Genomic DNA, 17,475 nt, shown 5'->3' on the forward strand with positions numbered 1-17,475 from the left:
GAAGATTTTCTCCTCGCACGGTAAAGCAATCATTGGATATCATACAAGTTACACGGTGTGTTCAATCGCCAATAATTAAAATTGCTAAAAATTAATCGCCGATAAACTCTTTGTCAACCCTTCGCACTCGGAGCTCTATTTTAACCGCGAAAATCAAACGTTTCGTTCCGCGACTTAGAATAATTACATTCTAAATATTTTTTTTTTCATTTTATGGATATGAAATAAGTAAGTATGTAAATTTTTTTTTTTTTTTTCATTTTGCGGATATAAATGTTTAGCATAATCGATTACATACCAACTTATTCAAAAGTCGAGTGCCGAGGGTTATTTGATTTTTGATCGAACAGTTATGTATCTTACAAGTTACACAAAGTGTTTTATGTACAACCGATTGCTATTAGTACAAAGTACCTTACCGTTAGAGTCGTTCACAATAATCATTATAGTTTACACTATATTATCTTACTATTATTAACTTTATTGATATTTTTATAAGTCATACATTCTCTAAACCACCAATGGTCACATACATTAGGGGATGTGTACGCGAAATATACACTCTCACGACTAAGCAGAAGCCGTTTATGTTCTTTTCACTTCTACTTTTTCTCGCTCGAGCACGTGTCAAGATGAAAGGAGACCGGATCCTTGGCAATGAGAGAGAAAGAGAGTACGACAAACCACGGGAAAAAGAGTTGCAACGACAATGCATCCACGCGTTCTCTCATTGTCAGGGATTTCGTGGTTCGACCCGAGACCGTTGACGTGCCTCGGCTTCTTGAATCGTTTTCGTGTTCGTTCACATCCCACACTCAGGCATGTTCACGTTCATTCTCCTTCTTTTTCATTCATTATTTACACAAACTTCCGGCAAATGGCAGTGCAATTTATCAATACAATTATTAAAGGTAATAATAAGGACCGTAACGGTGATATACTAGGAAAACGCAAGAATGACGTTTCGTTTTACCGGGTAGCTCTAAATCTTCTACAGAAGCTATAAAAATACCAGAACAAAAATCAGATTAAAGTACTCGATTCTACCTATGCTGAAATCAATTTCCCGATTAAATAAACTTTGAATGAATTTTCTACGAGTTCTCTGCACGTTCCTTTGCCCTTCAAAAATCTTACTTCGTCATCAATCTTACTTTCAAATTACTTACTTAATTAGCTAGTTAAAAAAACAGAATGAAAATACACCCGCTAGAGGTGGGTATAATAGAAATCCTTAAACTCTCGTTGTCGTTGTCAAAATGCCCTTATCCGGTGCCTTTAATCCGCGTGTAGTGTTTGTAGGTCAAATTCCAACTAGTTTGGCGATCGAAACGTCAATCAGCGTCTTCCCGTAGGAATACGGACGACAGCGAGACGGCGAGAGCGGCCGCCGTCTCTCGTTAAAACTGCAAACAACCTCGACAGAGTACCGGATAAAATAATTGCTCGCGGTTTCTCAAAGAACGCTCGACAAGCTCTACATGTTCGCGCCCTTATCGCCCGGCGTGTTACCGGGAAATTAAAAAGTCGTAAAATAAAAAACGTACTGCTAGAAAGAGAGAAGGTATAGCATCACGGTTTTTCACAGTTTACGGTTGATCTCGAGCGCGCGTGGTTGTCGGGCTCGATTGGATTCTCGGACTCCCTTCACCGAGCAGAAACGATGATGATACTTTTGATTTTTCGAAGAAAAGCAACGGCGTCATCAACGCTCCTTGTACACGAGAACCAGCTTGCGTGTATGCGCGACCCTCCGATACAAAGAGAGAAAAACGGAAGGTCGAACGTTCCCACACAATCAGTTTCCCGTGTTTTTAAGTAACCACGAATCGCAATCGAGCTCAACATCGCTATCAAGATACTGACTCGCGGAGCACGCGGTCCGCCAAGCGGAACAACGTGTCTCAGGGCGTTGCGAATGATAACAGAACCGGGTTCCTTGGTTTCGTCATAATCGACAAGTATCCAAGCTGCTCCGAACAGTAGACAGCGCGACGCGACTACGATGGAGAACGGTCCCGCGCTCGAAACACCAGACGAACACTCTGCAAGCGAGGATGACGTGATTATGGACCGGTGTTTATCGTCGTTTGCAGCAACGACCGGGAGCCAAGAGTCGCGAGACCGTTCTCGCAGGTCGACTTCGCGTTTTCTTTTGTTTCGAAATACTTCTCATGTATGGTGAACGAGAGTATTTCACGTCAAAGAGTTTGAGTTTGCGAGGGAATCGCGATTCTTCCGAGTTCGCGATACATAATAATGTGATACTACTTGTTGATTGTGTATCGGTACAATTGTAATCGGGAGTTGGGTCGGCGACGGTTGCGTCCCGTCGCCGCGCCGGTTCTCATCAAGGGTGGCTGCGAAGTACGTGATTTACCGGTCAATTGTCGTCGGAATCGATGCTGCCGTTAATCTCCAGACAACCAGTCGGAGTCGAGTTCGAGGGTGATCGCCAGTGATAAGAGCCGGCGGCGGAGGATGATGCGACCGTGACCGCGGTTTCTTGGCCGCGATGAAATATTCCGGCGGCGGATGGTCGGCTGGACCGCTATACCATCGCTTGATACTTAGGATCGGGAAGTATGTAGCCGTCGGTGTCGCCTGGCGTGATGGTCATGTCGTTGGTGCCGTTCGGATTCTGATGGTGAAGCGTCAAGTGCGACATCGAGGAAGTCAGCGTCACGTTGTGAGGATATTGCGGATGATGGTAGTTTCCTTGAGGGCTATTATGCATGTGCGAGATCGGGGTCTGATAATAATCTCCGCTGGTGTACGGGTTCTGGTAGGCATTGTACGTCTGCCCTGGGTAACATTGGTTCACCGAGCCGGGCGACGCTGAACTCCAAGCGAAACCATACTCGCCGTGATGAATCTGGTTCATCGGCGGTGGATAAGAAGACGGCGGTAACTGGCTGGAACCCGGGGTCAACGGCGGAGACGGCGTGGTCAGGGCGCTGTTCGCACCGCTTCCGCTGGCCGGAGTCACGCCGAGCCGCGGATACGTTGATCCGGTTGAGATCAGAGGCGAGTTCGAACTCGGCGCTTCCTTGGCGCGCGGCGGGGATACCGGAGACGAACGCCTGCTGGGCGTTGCCGACGAGCTCGTCGGCATTTTGTTCCCGGCGTTGCTACCCGCGTTTTGAGCCTGGTTCGATCGCGGTGAACCCTTCGACGGAGAGCCTTGCTGCTGTTGTTGTTGCTGCTGCTGTTGTTGCTGCTGCTGCTGCTGAGCTTGTTGTTGCTGCTGCTGTTGTTGCTGCTGCTGCTGCTGCTGTCGGCACTTAGCCCGACGATTCTTGAACCACACCTGCACACACCAGAACAAAACATGTCACGGTTAAAGCACGAAACTCGATCAACTTTGCTATTATTAAACGTAATCTATCGAGTGCAACAAATTTGGTTACAATCTGCACAACGCTAGAGGAGTGAACGAGTATTCTTAGAACTACTCTTTACATTTTTTCGACTTCGATTTCGTTCACAATAAATTATTCTGATTTTATGAAGTTTGTCAACGAGAAACCTGCCACAGTTTAATAACCGGCTTCTTATTCTGCAATTAATGAAGTTGTAACGATGCTTTCATATACACTTGAATAAAAATTGTTCGGAAGTTGGCGCAACGTCGAACCTTTGTATGTATGACCAAACTGAAAACAGTCCCGTTCCTTCGCTCCGCAAGGGAAATTCCGAGCCTCTTTCTATTCGTCTGTGCACGACATGTATATCGTCCGTAATACTTTGTACCGATCTATCGCGCAGACTGGCACATCTCCCGAGCTTCGAACGATAGACGGGCCGGAGGAAACCATTGCCCGAGGGAGCGCCGAGAAGAAAAGGTGTCCCGTCACGCGGAGGAGAATCGTAGCGATGAGCGATGGGGAGTTAATCGGCGCAATGGGAAAGTAATCGCGGGCGGACGACCGTAACATTTCATTAAATCGCAACAATAACAAGAAGCCGGGGAAGAGGGGCGAAAAACCTGGGGCTTTCTGGTTCACGTGTGTCGGTGTGTCCCTCGGGATTCGAGATCACGGTATTCGTCGGCAGGCATGCGCGAATCAAATCCCGCCCGTGCTTAGGGTTCCTTTCACCCCGCTAGAAGAACGAGTCTCTGTCCGCCCAAAAGTTTGCCATAATTTCAACACGTTACTTGAAAAAACGAAGACGATCGTGCGCGCGACGCGGTCGGGAAACGGGACCGGAAAACGCGCGAGGGAAATCGAAATGAAAATCGAAATGGAAATCGAAATCGAAAAATCTCTCTCTGTTTTGCTCGTCCCCCGACGAGGACACGGACGAGGGGAGAAAGAAGGACAAAAGTAAGCCCCGATACTTCGCAAGCTCGCGCGCCCAAGCCCCCTTTCACTCCCCCTCGTGCACCCTCTGTAATCCCAGCACACAATGTGGCCAGGGGTGCGATCCTATGAATCTATGCCTGTGCCTTTAAAAGCGGGACCCGCCGTCATTGTTGTTATTATCGGCGGCATTGTAACAGTTGTTGCAAGGAGCGCGAATCGTCCAAGCGGACACGGGATTTCCAGCCGCTGCGGATTCCGCGTTAGTTGCTCGAATTGAGAACGACGAAAGGATGCGAGAGAGGGTTCGAGGCGTGGAAAAACCCTTTGCAAAAGCGACGCGCGACACGTCGAACGGTTCGAGAAGATTTCAGCGCGGCGAGAATACTCGAAACGAACATGACCGTGCAACATTCCTTATCGGCGAACGGGTTCGCCCGTATTCCCGTCTTCGCGTTTCGCAAACAGAACCGCGAACGGGGGGGTGTGAAAATTCGAGACCCGTGTATACAAAACCGCAAGAGAAACGATCTCGCCCGTGGAAGGGAGAGACGCGATCCTGTCGGCGAGGGAAGAAGAGACCGAGAAAGAGAACGAGCCATTACCGAGCCCGTGTTTGCACGACACCCCCTTCGAAACAACACACAGCGACGCCGAGAGTTCGCAGCCACCCCAAAAACCAACTGAACGGGCCGAACGCGCGCGGTGTGCCACCCGGAAGCCCCCGGGGCGACCACAACCAGTTTTACCCGTGTGTATCGATGGCTAGGTGTAAATTGCATCACCATCTGGTTGGCGTCCAACGCGGAGAACCGAGCTATCCTCCGTGGGGTGCGGCAGCTGCGTTGACGTTTCGTTACGACAAATATATTTTCTTATTTGCACTATTAATACGAGGCTGCGGCGCGTTCATTTCGCCGACGATCGAAGAATGGTGAAGGGAGAGGGACGCGCGACTGGCTTCACAAACGTTTATCGACTCGAAAACATAAACGAATCGGCCGCGCTCATGGTAAACTCCTCCGAGCACCGAGACACCGAGCCTACCCGATCGAATGAATTTAATACTAATAAATCTGTCCTCGAGCGAGAACTGGGTAGCTCTCTCCCCGCGAAACGATGCCGCGGAAGCCTAGCGTCTTTAACCACCGGGGAGATAAAGTTCCGACGCCGTTCCTCGATCGTAAACGACGGACGAACGACCTGGCGCATTCAAACGTGGCAAACATAGCGCGCAGCTGTGTCGTTCTCTCGCAGAAAAGCGAACACGCATAGAAACTCGCGAGCGAGATAGAGCGAAGGGCTATAATCCAGGAACAAATCAACTATATGTTGGGCTCTATACATCCGTCGCTTCTGTGTACCGCTACCTCCACGCGCAAGCTCTCTCTCTTTCTCTTTCTCTTTCTCTCTCGCTCTCCTACTCTTCTTTCCTCCGCTCTCCTCCTCTCCTTCTCTCACGGAAACTTTTAAATCCACGCATCACCGTCCTCCTTTACCCACCGTTCTCTCCCTACCCTCTACCACCCCCCTCCCCCACCCGTATATTATTCGTTCACATGGCTACGCCTCTACAATGCAGAACGCGCACACGTGTGCCGCGCCGCGTCGTGACGTACGTATGTTACACCCTTTTGCAGTTTCGCCTCCATTCACGGGAGGCTTAACTTCGCGTGGAAACTCCGCGTTGGGCGGAATTTCCTAGCTCTCCGTCTTGGACGATGCGATGGCGGCGCGCCGCGCCGAGCTAACTGCCCCGCGCGATTCGATGACCCTCCGCGGACGCCCCGTTCTAAGCTGCTAAATGTTTGCGAGTCGGATGGAAACGCCACGACAAACTTGATCGATCGATACCCGATTTAAATTACGCGAACCGTTCGACTCGTATCACCCGCGAGCACCTATAAAGTCCAACGAAACAGGGCGGAGAAGCACCAGCGTCTTTTGCTAACTATTCTGGAAGGGTAACTTCAACTCTGCGCACTCCACTCTGTGTACGTTAATGTTTACTGCCTCGTTAACACTTTACCTACCGGAAGCCTATTAACAGGATTTTCAATAATTGTGCTGTACCAAAAGAAAGCATAGAAATTTTCTTTTACATTGCAATCTTAAACGAAACTATTTGACATCGTTATTGAGGGTGGCTTGTTAGTTCAAAAGTAACAAAAGAAAGTGTTTAGTGGTGACTTCGTCTCGATCGAAAAATGAATACAATAAATATTATGATTTCGGCTCAAGGTTCGATCATCTATAGAAACTAGCAAATTTGCAATTATTTAAACGTGTAAAAAGCCATGCACCATAGATTTGTCAAAATTATGCAATAATCACCGGTCGGTAATGTGTTAAGTTGGTCTACTAGTGCGTCACCGATCGTCCGCGCGCGGAACACGCAACTCCGAAGAGCGAAGCATACAAGGGACATTTGCGATCTCGAAATTCCCATCACGATCGTGACTTTGAGACGTCGTAGCCACCCCGCCACGAAATAAAGATGTCACGTGAACCGCAATAAAAGCGTCAACGGGCTCGTTGGGCACATCTATCAATGTAGCAGCCACGGCCGGAACAATGGCGGAACCGGAGGGACGTGGGGAGCGACACCGCGCCGCTGTGTAAATACCTTAAATCTCGTCTATGCTTGCCGAAGCACGAAGCACTCGCCTTCCCTCTTTCTCCGGCACTCGTTATCGTCGCGCGAGAACAATCTCATTCCCGGCGGACTTGTTACGCGGCGTGTGTGACGCGCGAGGCTACTAAACCTACATACCGCCGCGCGCCGTCGAGCTGAAAATCCCGTGGCCGCGATCGATTTTCGTGTGATAAATTGAAATTTACCTGAACTCTCGACTCGGGCAGATTTATCTTCAAGGCGACCTCCTCGCGCATGAAGATGTCCGGGTATCTCGTCTTCACGAACAGTCCCTCCAACACGTCCAGCTGCGCTCTGGTGAATGTGGTTCTCTCGCGGCGCTGTTTGCGCTGGTTCATTCCTGCAACAAAGTGGAAACAACGTTCACTATTTGCCTTGCAACATCGAGTAAGACTCGCAATGAAGATCTCAAAAAAAATTTGTACATAGTATGTCACCGATATTTATCTTTGCGATGCTTTTGCATGACGAGGAAAGTCATAGTTCATGAGGAACAATGGCGGTAGCTGTAGAAACGAGCGAATTCGATTTGCACGACGACAGTCGGAAATATTTGAGACTCTGAAGACTAAGGATAGGAAAACGAACACGTTGGATCGATGGATGATCGATGTTAGCCGACTGTTAAGTGTAACTCTGCTTGCCGCTTTCGCTATAAAAGTATGCATTCTATTTCGACGCTACGGTCTCCAGGTTCTATCGCAGTCTACTGGTACCCTAAGGCGAAGATGAAGACGAAGGTGAAGACGATGACGAGTCGAGGCGGTTCGATTCCGAGGGACCGCGAGAGAAGCGAGGCATCACCACCGCAGACCGTAGGGCAGAAAAGGGGAGAGGGGCGCGCGGAGGGTGTAAGCGTTGCGAGGTCGCGATAGCGTAATTTTGAACAGCCACTCCACCTCCCGTTTTGGCCCACCCTCCTCTCTCTACCTTCCTCGTGCCATCGAGCCTCGCTTGGCTCGTTTCGGGACCCACGTAATCCGCTTATGAGGGGGTCACAGGGGCGGCGGGTGGAAGAGAGAACCGGGGGACAAGCCAGCGCGCGGTGGAACAGGGGGACGAGAGCGCGAGGGGTGTCGAGGGGTGTCGAGGGGTGGCCAGAGAGGCGGCGAGGGGCAGGGGAGGAGGGGTACACCCCGGAATACACGACCATCCAGAGGACCAAAGTCGCGGTTCGTTCCCAGCTGCCTCTGGAAACGATGCTATCCAACACGCCAACGTACAACGTTCCGGGCCAATAAAAAGAGGAGTCTGGAAAACTGCGCCTCGCCAGTGTCTCGCGGTTGGAAGCTGGATCGTAAAGTCGAGAAAGGAATGGTGGATACCTCGGCTCGAAAGGCTCGTTCGTTGTCGCGACTGCTCCGCGCGATCCACCTCGGGGACCGACCCTCTCACCGACCACTTCGAAGAATTCGATGCCGTAGGTAAAGACCGAGAGAGAAGCCGCTCTTCTCCTTATTTTATTTGATTCTTTTACGTGTCCATCTCGCGCGAGTCTCACCAACAGTTTTACGAACGCGGCCAACCGAACGCGCGAAAACGCCTCTCGCCTCGCCTCCTTTCATTGAACTCGTTCCAACGTGAAAAGTCGATCGAGCAGCGACGCGACGGCCGCGAACAACCACTGAATTCGCCCCGCGCCGGAACGGTTTCGTTCGGTATAACAACACTTTATAATACTTTCTTTGTTTAGCGATACGTGTCTGTGCCGATACGATCGGATAGTATGTTTGTCTAATCGGTGAGGAACGTTTCGTGTCTGTGCAGATAGTAAGATCGACCTTAACACGGTAAAACAATCGAACGAATGAAAACGAAACTAGAAAATTTCGAATTTATCATAGTAGACGCTACTTTAACCCTTCTGCATCCTAAAAATCCACGGTTGATTCGATTATATCACAATAAGAATGAATCTATGAATCTGATCAGCTTCGACATCGAGCTATCGGATCCGCTTGTTCAAGTGCAAAAGTAAACCGACGGAAAAATGGCGAACGGAGAACGGAAGAGATCCGAGAAACAGAAGACCGCGAGCGGGGAATCCTCGATGAAAAGCGAGCGACGGGACGGGTCTCGAAAGAGGAGTGGTCCGGGAGGAGGATCATCGAGAATCTTTCGTATCGGTCGTATCTCTTCTCCCGGTGCTCGGAACCGTTGCCCAAAGTTAAGAACGATATGCAGCAACAACGGTCCGGAGAGGCAAAGGATGATGACGATGACGCCGACGATGATGCATACGGTGTGCGCGATCGTTGGCTAACGAACTGGTCGAGTGGGCTATCAGCGTGGTAGCCAGGTAGATGCTCGGAGCAGATTGCGCCGAGCACAATGTAAAATGCCATGCCGGTTGGCTACCGTCGCAACGATGGCCACGACACGCCCGCGATCGTTGAATCTATGATCCGTATCTTCTGTTCCGTCGCGTCGGCTCCATGGCGGATCCAACAGCGACCGGGATAAGGCTACGAAGAGAGAACGGAGAAGAGAGAGTGAGAGACGCGAGAGGAGCGGAGAGAAGCGAGAGGATGCTTGATTGTCGAGTGGGCGTTGGCGCTACCGTTAACAACGGCCTTTGCCGGCTATACATCGGCCCCTGTGAAAGCGTGGTCCTTATCCAGAAACGAGACAATGGAATTCCGATTATGGTCTTGCGGCTGCTTCCTCGCAACGCCGAGTGGGCGCAACGAGAAGCCCTTCGTTTGCCTCGTTTCTAGCCGAGCGAAGATTCGGAATCGCGGAAAAAAATCGTTCCTACGAGAAGCGCGAAATTCGCGGCGAAGATTGCGGGACGAAAGAGGGATACCAGTTAGTCGATTTGGATGCGTCGATCCGGCAAACGACGGCTAGCTAAGCAACCCTAATGGGTCGGCAAACACCCGCTGCTTCCTGAAGTATGATTCGATTTATTATCGTCGGCGCGAGACGAAACCGAGGGTTGATACAAGGGTTGGCTCGGCTCATCGGCCCGCAACGAGATCAGACGCGACCCTAATAGCAAATTCGTTTTCTGTTTATTGGATTCTTCGGTTCCCTCTGCGAGCCCGGGGGTTTAGTGTTTCGAGCTGCCGAGCGGAACAGAATCCCGTGGAAGTCAATGGACTGCTAACCAAATTTCACAGTGATTTCTCCCGCGCCCGGTCAAGTGTCCGCTAATCGCGCTAGTCGGCGAACGGAAACGTAAACGCGAATCCGAAACGGAGAACAGGATTTCGAGTGCGAGTCTAACAATAAGCGTAATCGATCGTTCGGCCCTCGGTCCCGGCGTCACGGAGTCTCGACTGCTAGACGCTAATAATAGAATAACGTTCGACGGAGTAACGAGAAACGCTAATTGATTGCAACTAGCGCGCACACTTGCGATCCTCTTGTGTGTACACGCATCGTGGAATTTCTTCGGTTCGACCGAATGAATTATACCGCTGGCGCTTACTTATCCGCGATACGATCTAAAACTATTCCAGCAATGAAATACGGCGCGTCTAAAGAACGCGTTTAAGCCCGCGCGCGGCGTTTGTTGCGCCGGCTGAGCACGATTGCCCGTCCGTGCCATAAATAATCGCGGATAACGTGAGAATTCGAATTCCGAGTTCAATTCGGAAAGCTCGCGCGAGAGAATCAGAAAATGCAAATTAATATCAATTACAAGGAACGGGGGGAAATCGGATGGAAAGATCTCGTGGTAATTACACGATAAATCGACTGGCTACTCTGCGGCGCGGCGCCATTCATCAAAACGGGTTAAGTTGCGGAGATTGAACCATAAATTACGGGCCGTCCCGCTGGAACAACGTGAAATCGACGGAGAATCGAAGCCCAAGCCGGGCCCGGCGAAGCGACAAACTCGTTTCGCGAAGACGCGATGGTTACTTCGTTATTCATAGAATGGGAGATGATGCGACGGTAGCGAAATTCGATGGCTCGACAAGGAGGAACGACCGGCCCGAGGAATCCGGAGAAAGTGAATATACACGGGCTCGAGAAGGGAATCGAAAATTAATTAAAAGCTGAAACGCGAACGGACTTTGCTAGGCGGTGCAGAACGTGGGCGGGAGGAGCGTTTGGATTATTCGGGGGAACCGTGGACCATGGACGCGCGGGGGCCGTGGGATGATAGCACGTGCCGTTCTCTGCCTTCTGGAGAGGGAATTCTAAAAGGCCATCAGCTACGAAAACATTTGGTCGACTTTGCGTTTACGGTCTGACCTCTCCGCGAAATCGCTGCGCAAAGTAGATAACCACGGGGAAACCGTAGTTTGTCTTTCTCCGCGCGATTTTGCAGTTGGAAGAGACAAAGGTGTCCGCCGTTCGAGACGCGTGCAGACAGACCAGCGAAGGAGAGACGGCATCGGTAAACTCGAGAATGATACACCTGCGCTCGAGAAGGCCACACGATGTCCCGAGACCGCGCGGACAAAAGAAACGCGTGTGGCCTTCGAACCTAGTCGTTCTTACGCGGTAATCTAGCAGAGACGAGCATAAAGTAAGTAACGAAATACCAACACATCCGGGACAACCGAGTAAGAGGATAAGCTTCGTGTTACCGACTTCCAACCGATGCCTTTTTCATTCGCTTCCTTTTTGATAGGCCTCGACACTGCTCCACCTACGTACCTCTCGCGGAACCTACTTTCCTATTTTATTGCGTGGAAACACGATGAAAAATCGACATTCGAGAATTCTAGGCCCGATGCGCGCGCACGTTCGACAAAAAAAAACACACACACGAAAAGAAAAGAAAACAAGAAGACAGAGGTATCGATATCGTTGTACGTGATATTTCACTCAGAGTCGAGTGTTTATCCTGCAATTAGGTCCGGGACCGGTATTCGAACCCCCCGCTCGGCAAACGACAATGACACCGGCCCGTCCACCTACTCAATTTACTCAGTGACACGCGTCGATCGCCGCAAGCCGTTCGTATTCCGATGCCAACTAAGATTTCTCCCGAGTGGGTTTTCGCGTGTGCGCTTCTCCAGCCCCGTCGCCGACGCCGTTTTGTGGCCACTTCGTAACGATGATGGGTGCACGTGCTGCCGCCACGTGCCACCCTTAACCTGACGCCTAATCGACCGATTGCAATTCTATCGAGAGTCGACGAACACCCTGATCAACCATCTCGTCGCGATCCGGAGGTCGACCTACAGGCAGATCGTTGCAACTATTTTCATTCTAAGATCAAACGTTAACAGAGAATATCTCTATCCAATTTCTTTTCGTTTTATGAAAGAACTTGGATGTTTCGTAATTTCTTGAAATACAAATTTAGATTCGTCGCTCGAGTGCAAAGGGTTAAGGTCGACGCCCGACGAAATGCCAATTTGCTACTTTACCGTCTCGATCGCACGGATGATCGGCGACACTTGCTCGAAATTATCAATCGAAAGGAGGAACGAGACGGCGGGAGTCTGAGTCTGTTTGCGCGGCGCGTACCGCCGAGAGAGGCGGAGGAAGTTAAGTGGACGGGCAATTTCTCTGCGACAACAAATAGCAGTAGTCGAATGAGAAAAGGGCGAGGCATGTGACGCGATTCCCACGTACCCGGTGGCTTCGACACTGTCCCCGAAACATCGGGGCAGAAACCTCGCCGCGTTAACGACAACGTTTCGACACCCCTCTTTTTCGCACCCTCCGTCGTTCCGCCCCGAGCTATGAGCGGCGTGTCTCTGCTTTCCGGCGGAGCACGACCCCCGTGTGTACCGTGTACCATTGCATAATAAAATAAATAGAGAAGCGCGACGCATCGAAGCGGTTCCCGAACTAGACATGAACTTTCTCTTTGGACACACGCGACGACCACCGATTCATTATCCTCACCCCATCCATCGAGTACCGTGGCACATCCCCGGGGTCGCGTTCTACGGTCAAACAGTCGAATTTTAGTTGTATGGCTGGGGCGCAAGGCTAGATCTTCTCCGGTTCACGGCGTTTTCCTGTCGCGAACGCGAAAACGAACGAAGGCAGAAACACTCTCGATTCCTCTCTCGTTCCGCGGCTTTTCATGTAGCGGATACGCCTACAACGGATAGGCGGCTGGACGTGGGTACGTAGGGACCTAACGGACAGATCCGTGTTTCCATGGAAACCCACCTATCTGCGTTGGTTGGACCTATAGTGCCTGCTGCCACCCTGATAAGCGGCTTACTCTCATGGTTCTCTCTGCTCTTCTTCGCTGGGGCATTCCAGCCCCCTCCACCCACCCTCTTGCCCGACTCGACTCGACTCGACTCTCTCCGCTCGACTATCTTCCTCTTTTCGTGCGCGGTTCTCCGGGCCTCTTTCAAACCACCGCGGAAAAGATGGCACAGAGAACACGATGCACGCACAGAGGGTGCGCTTCCGGTTTTAACGAGCAACTCTAGACCGCCGAATAGGAGACCGCTCGACAATCACCAAAGAAATTTACGCGGGGACAAGCCAGAGGAACCGCGCGCCGAAATAACCGCCGCGAGGCGTTGCGGCTCTTGCACGCATTTTACAGGATCGGAATACGTCGGGCATTACTTCGCTGACCTATTTCAACCCGCCGAGCAACTCGTATACGGTAGGACTGTATTTATGTGAACGAAATTTTTGTCAATCCCCGGTTTTGGAACCTTAGCCGAGCTCCTGTTGTCTGAAGACTTGGACATTGTCGAAATAAATTTATTTGGAAAATAATAGTTAAGACAACATGTTATTTTATTTAGATATTTGTCAGATGAAATGATTTTAGTTAGTTTATTTGAACACATTACTGATTCTATACGGTTCTGTCTCGAGAGACCAATGTTTGTTTTGAGAATAGAAAATTTTGATCACTCTACTTTCGTTTTAAGTTACTCTATTGACACAGCTACTTTTCAACGGAAGATATCGCTGCTCGGACGGCGACTTTATGATTTATTGGATCCATAAACATTCGGTCCGCTCAGAAACAAAGAAAAACCGAACAGGTACACTGATCCGAGAAACGACAGAAGTCGATTCGGAGCCACTGCTGTGTCCCCAAACAAAACTGTTATGATTAAACTGCGGATCTTTATGCAAAATAAAAATTGTCTGCGTCGATTGCAAGGAACAGAAACTAAATTGAACGTAATTTCTTCCCTTAATGATTTGATTAGAGGAGAAATCATATATCGACATCCTCAATTTTCAACATTTTCCTACAACTTTAAATTTCATCTACTCAATTTTCCTGTAAATGCATAAAGATCTACATCTAGTTACGATTTTAATTATCTGGAACGAAGAAATTGATATTCTTAAATTCATGTAATCTGACCACTACTCATAATTGCAGAAAATCCGCGGTCTACCAACAATGTCCAGTCATTCGACACGGGAGAGCAAAGAAGGTTAACGTTTAGAACCAATCACAAACTACGCTATGTTCCTACGTATTCCGCAAAGCGTTCCGAAATTACGATCACAGACTTTGGTGCACGCTGTACAACCGGAAACTCAATTCGGTCAATTATCAAACGAATCGATGATGTCCTATTCGATTGAGAATCGTATCTCGGCCGATATATCGTTGAAAAACTGTGCCCGATGTTCGATTTCGACATGCCGGAAAATGGGAAAGTTCGAACCGTTAACGGTGTATCGGCCACTTGATTGATATCCCCCGTGTTAACGGTCCGCTATGCATTTCGCGTTGTGCAACGCGAACGTGTTTTTTACGCGAAGCCGTATTGCGGTAGCGGCGCAAAGCTCCGCGCAAAAGGATCTTGGAAAATATACGGTGAAATCCATTATTCGTTACCGACTTGCAAACGAACAAGTACATTTTGCGTTTGACATTTCGAAAGCCGCGCAAAGAGCTTCTTTTTCATTGGCCCGAGCGAATTTTTGCAAACGAGAAACGCCGGAAGCTCGGGACGATTAAAACGCGCGGATCGCGAGCAACGCGAAAACCGTGGAAAATCGGACGCGTCGAAATCGAAACGTCCAGCGAAAAATGAAAAACCGGAAACAGTTTGGTTTCTGCGGAGAATCGGAATGTACGAGTCGTGCGCTCTGAAGACAGTCCCGCCATTGTGATCAGAATTTACGAGTGGCTTATTCGACCTGGATCGATCGGAATGTATTCGAAATTTTCAAATAGAAAAATCTGCTGGTGCTTTAAAGGTGCCGTCGAAGAGAAATGCATTCGAACGTCCGCCGCAGAACGATGCAAGCCGGCTATAGTTAAGAAGCCCCGAGTTTGCTTCGGCCTCGTACGGCTTCAGTCGATGCATCGATTTGCATGACAATCAATAATAGCTACCACGGGGCGGACAGAGCAAATACTTTTACTGCGAGATAACGTACATACGCGTGCAGAGCGCGATTCGCGAAATGCAAGGAACATGCGTCATTCGCCGAACGAACGATGAGTTTGAAAGCTTAACCGTGGGATGAACGGGTCGCGATACGTTCGCAGTCGGTGAATAAATCAATCGGGCGCCGCTTTGGCCTTATTAATCTCTCGTTTGTAAGATTACATATCGGATAGATATCCGACGCAACGCATCCACGTAAATCTCAAAGAAACACGCGCGACGAACAGCCTCGCCATTCATCCGATCGTTTAACAACACTCTCGTCGAAACCCCATCAAAGATCGCGAAGCTAATTATTAACCGGATAATATGGAAATTTATATTCTCGTTAGCCCCGAACTTTCTTTTCATCGAAAGTTAAAAAGTGAATGCGAATCCCCGAGCTTCTCCTCTTGAATAGAATAGTTCAATTTGTTCGACGGAAGATGAAAATTGTTTGGATTGTTGTGAGAATACCAGCGACTCTACAACTACCGCCACCTCACGATTCTTCGCCGAAGAAACGCACCCTCTACCTGCGCGAATGTTCAACACCTATCGGAGCACGTTATCCGCAGCAACCCCTAAAGTTATTCGCGCGACTCGTTTGAACGCGAATTACAAATTCGTAAGAGCTACTTTTTGTACCGTGATACGGTGAACGTGTGACAACATTTTATGAGTATTACCCTCAAGCTTAGAAAAATTAGTTGCCCGACCCAATATAAAAGCTTGTTTCCTCATTTTTAATTTCTTAAAAAACTGTAAACTACGAATTTAATTTGATTTAATGTAAACTATGTATGTATAAATATGTACATACTGTAATTTACTTCAGTGCAGCAGAAATAGATCTCAGCTGAGATGGAGGCGGAGCGTAAAGACTCTATGCTAGCAACTCAAGTCACATACGAGTTCAACTTGCCCGTCGCTGTCTCGCAAAACATGTCCCAAGTTAAATTGCTAGTGTATTCGCATGTTAGGGTACGAACACATTGAAAACCGATGGGAGCGAATCATCGAAATGCAACTTATACTTTTATAGTGGAAGCGTTTGTGTTGAAGAAGTGATTACAGTCGACCAATAAGGGATATATCGCTTCACAGTGTGAGATTTCAGCAATCTAACTTGACTATATTCAAAAACCTCCAGGCAAAAAATGATTACTTACAGAAAATTTCGTTTTTCTATTCTTTTCCAGAGTTACGTGTAAAGTCTGTTTAAACGATTACTTTTGTAAAAACATTTCTCTATTCAAAAGTGCATAACTACGCTGCCGTTCATATTTTTTAAAGTTTTTTTTGTATTAGAGAATAAAGTATTCCTTAACACGCGAGAAGATGGCACAAATTCCGGGGGAGGGGCAACAGGAGATCTCAGAACCTTACTCTTAACCCTGGAACTGCAGTGTTGGGTTTCAGAAACCCAGAGCGTCATTAATTATAATGTGACTAATGGCTTGTTATGTTTCACTTTCATGAATTATAACTCTTTGTAAAATAACAAACATTCTATTAAGATTAGTTATTCTTCCAACACCATTAAATATTCACATTTTCTGCTTTTTTGATAAAAAAGAACTTTGGGTTTCTGAGACCCGAGTGTGAAGTACATGTCTCAAAGAATAAGTGTGATGTTCCAGGGTTATTACTAGCGTAGTAGAGGTAAGGTAATGCGAAGGGACAGTGGGACGCTGCACCGCACAGTGAGTGGTCCGAATCGAGAAATTCAGTGATATTTCGCCTAAAACTTTCTCGTATCGATATCTGTTGGGTTGGCAAGAAAGTAATTTCGGTATTTTAAAGTGAAATGAAAGCCAATTTTTCTATTTAAGTAAAACATTTTCCATCTTGTTCGACGATCTTTTGCCATCTTTATGGTAGCTCCATAACTCCGCGCTCATAATACTTCAAAATTCTCCCAAAATTGGGTTTTTTATTTCACTTTAAAATACCGAAATTACTTTCTTGCCAACCCAAGAATCAATGAACCTTCCTAAATGTCCATGGACATTGTAAATGAAGAGATTAGTACAATTTAATAAATATTATGGTTGTAATAAACATTGAAAATTGAACATTTTAAGAAGAGTATTTTTTACGACAAAAATTGCTTCTCTTTAATGCGATGCCCTGACGATCCTATTTAATTTTTTTCTCTTGCTTTCTTTTAATTGAAGAGGATACTTTTGTGACAAAAATCATATCTTCTATTATCAATTAACGT

The 17,475-nt window shown here is 48.2% G+C and overlaps 1 protein-coding gene across 2 annotated transcripts in view; it reads right to left on the bottom strand.

Moving 5' to 3' along the window:
• Window positions 1–239: 239 nt before the first annotated feature.
• Window positions 240–17,475, bottom strand: part of LOC143208650 (uncharacterized) — a 29,649-nt gene continuing 12,413 nt past the window's right edge. For both annotated transcript variants that reach the window (XM_076423241.1, XM_076423242.1), the window contains 2 exons: window positions 7,146–7,300; window positions 240–3,310 (listed from right to left, as the gene is read on the bottom strand). In XM_076423241.1, coding sequence (XP_076279356.1) covers window positions 2,552–3,310; window positions 7,146–7,300 — 914 coding nt within the window. In that variant the 3' untranslated portion in view covers window positions 240–2,551. The remainder of the gene's footprint in view (window positions 3,311–7,145; window positions 7,301–17,475) is intronic.

The sequence above is a fragment of the Lasioglossum baleicum genome, chromosome 5, assembly GCF_051020765.1.
Source record: "Lasioglossum baleicum chromosome 5, iyLasBale1, whole genome shotgun sequence".
Lineage (NCBI taxonomy): Eukaryota > Metazoa > Arthropoda > Insecta > Hymenoptera > Halictidae > Lasioglossum > Lasioglossum baleicum.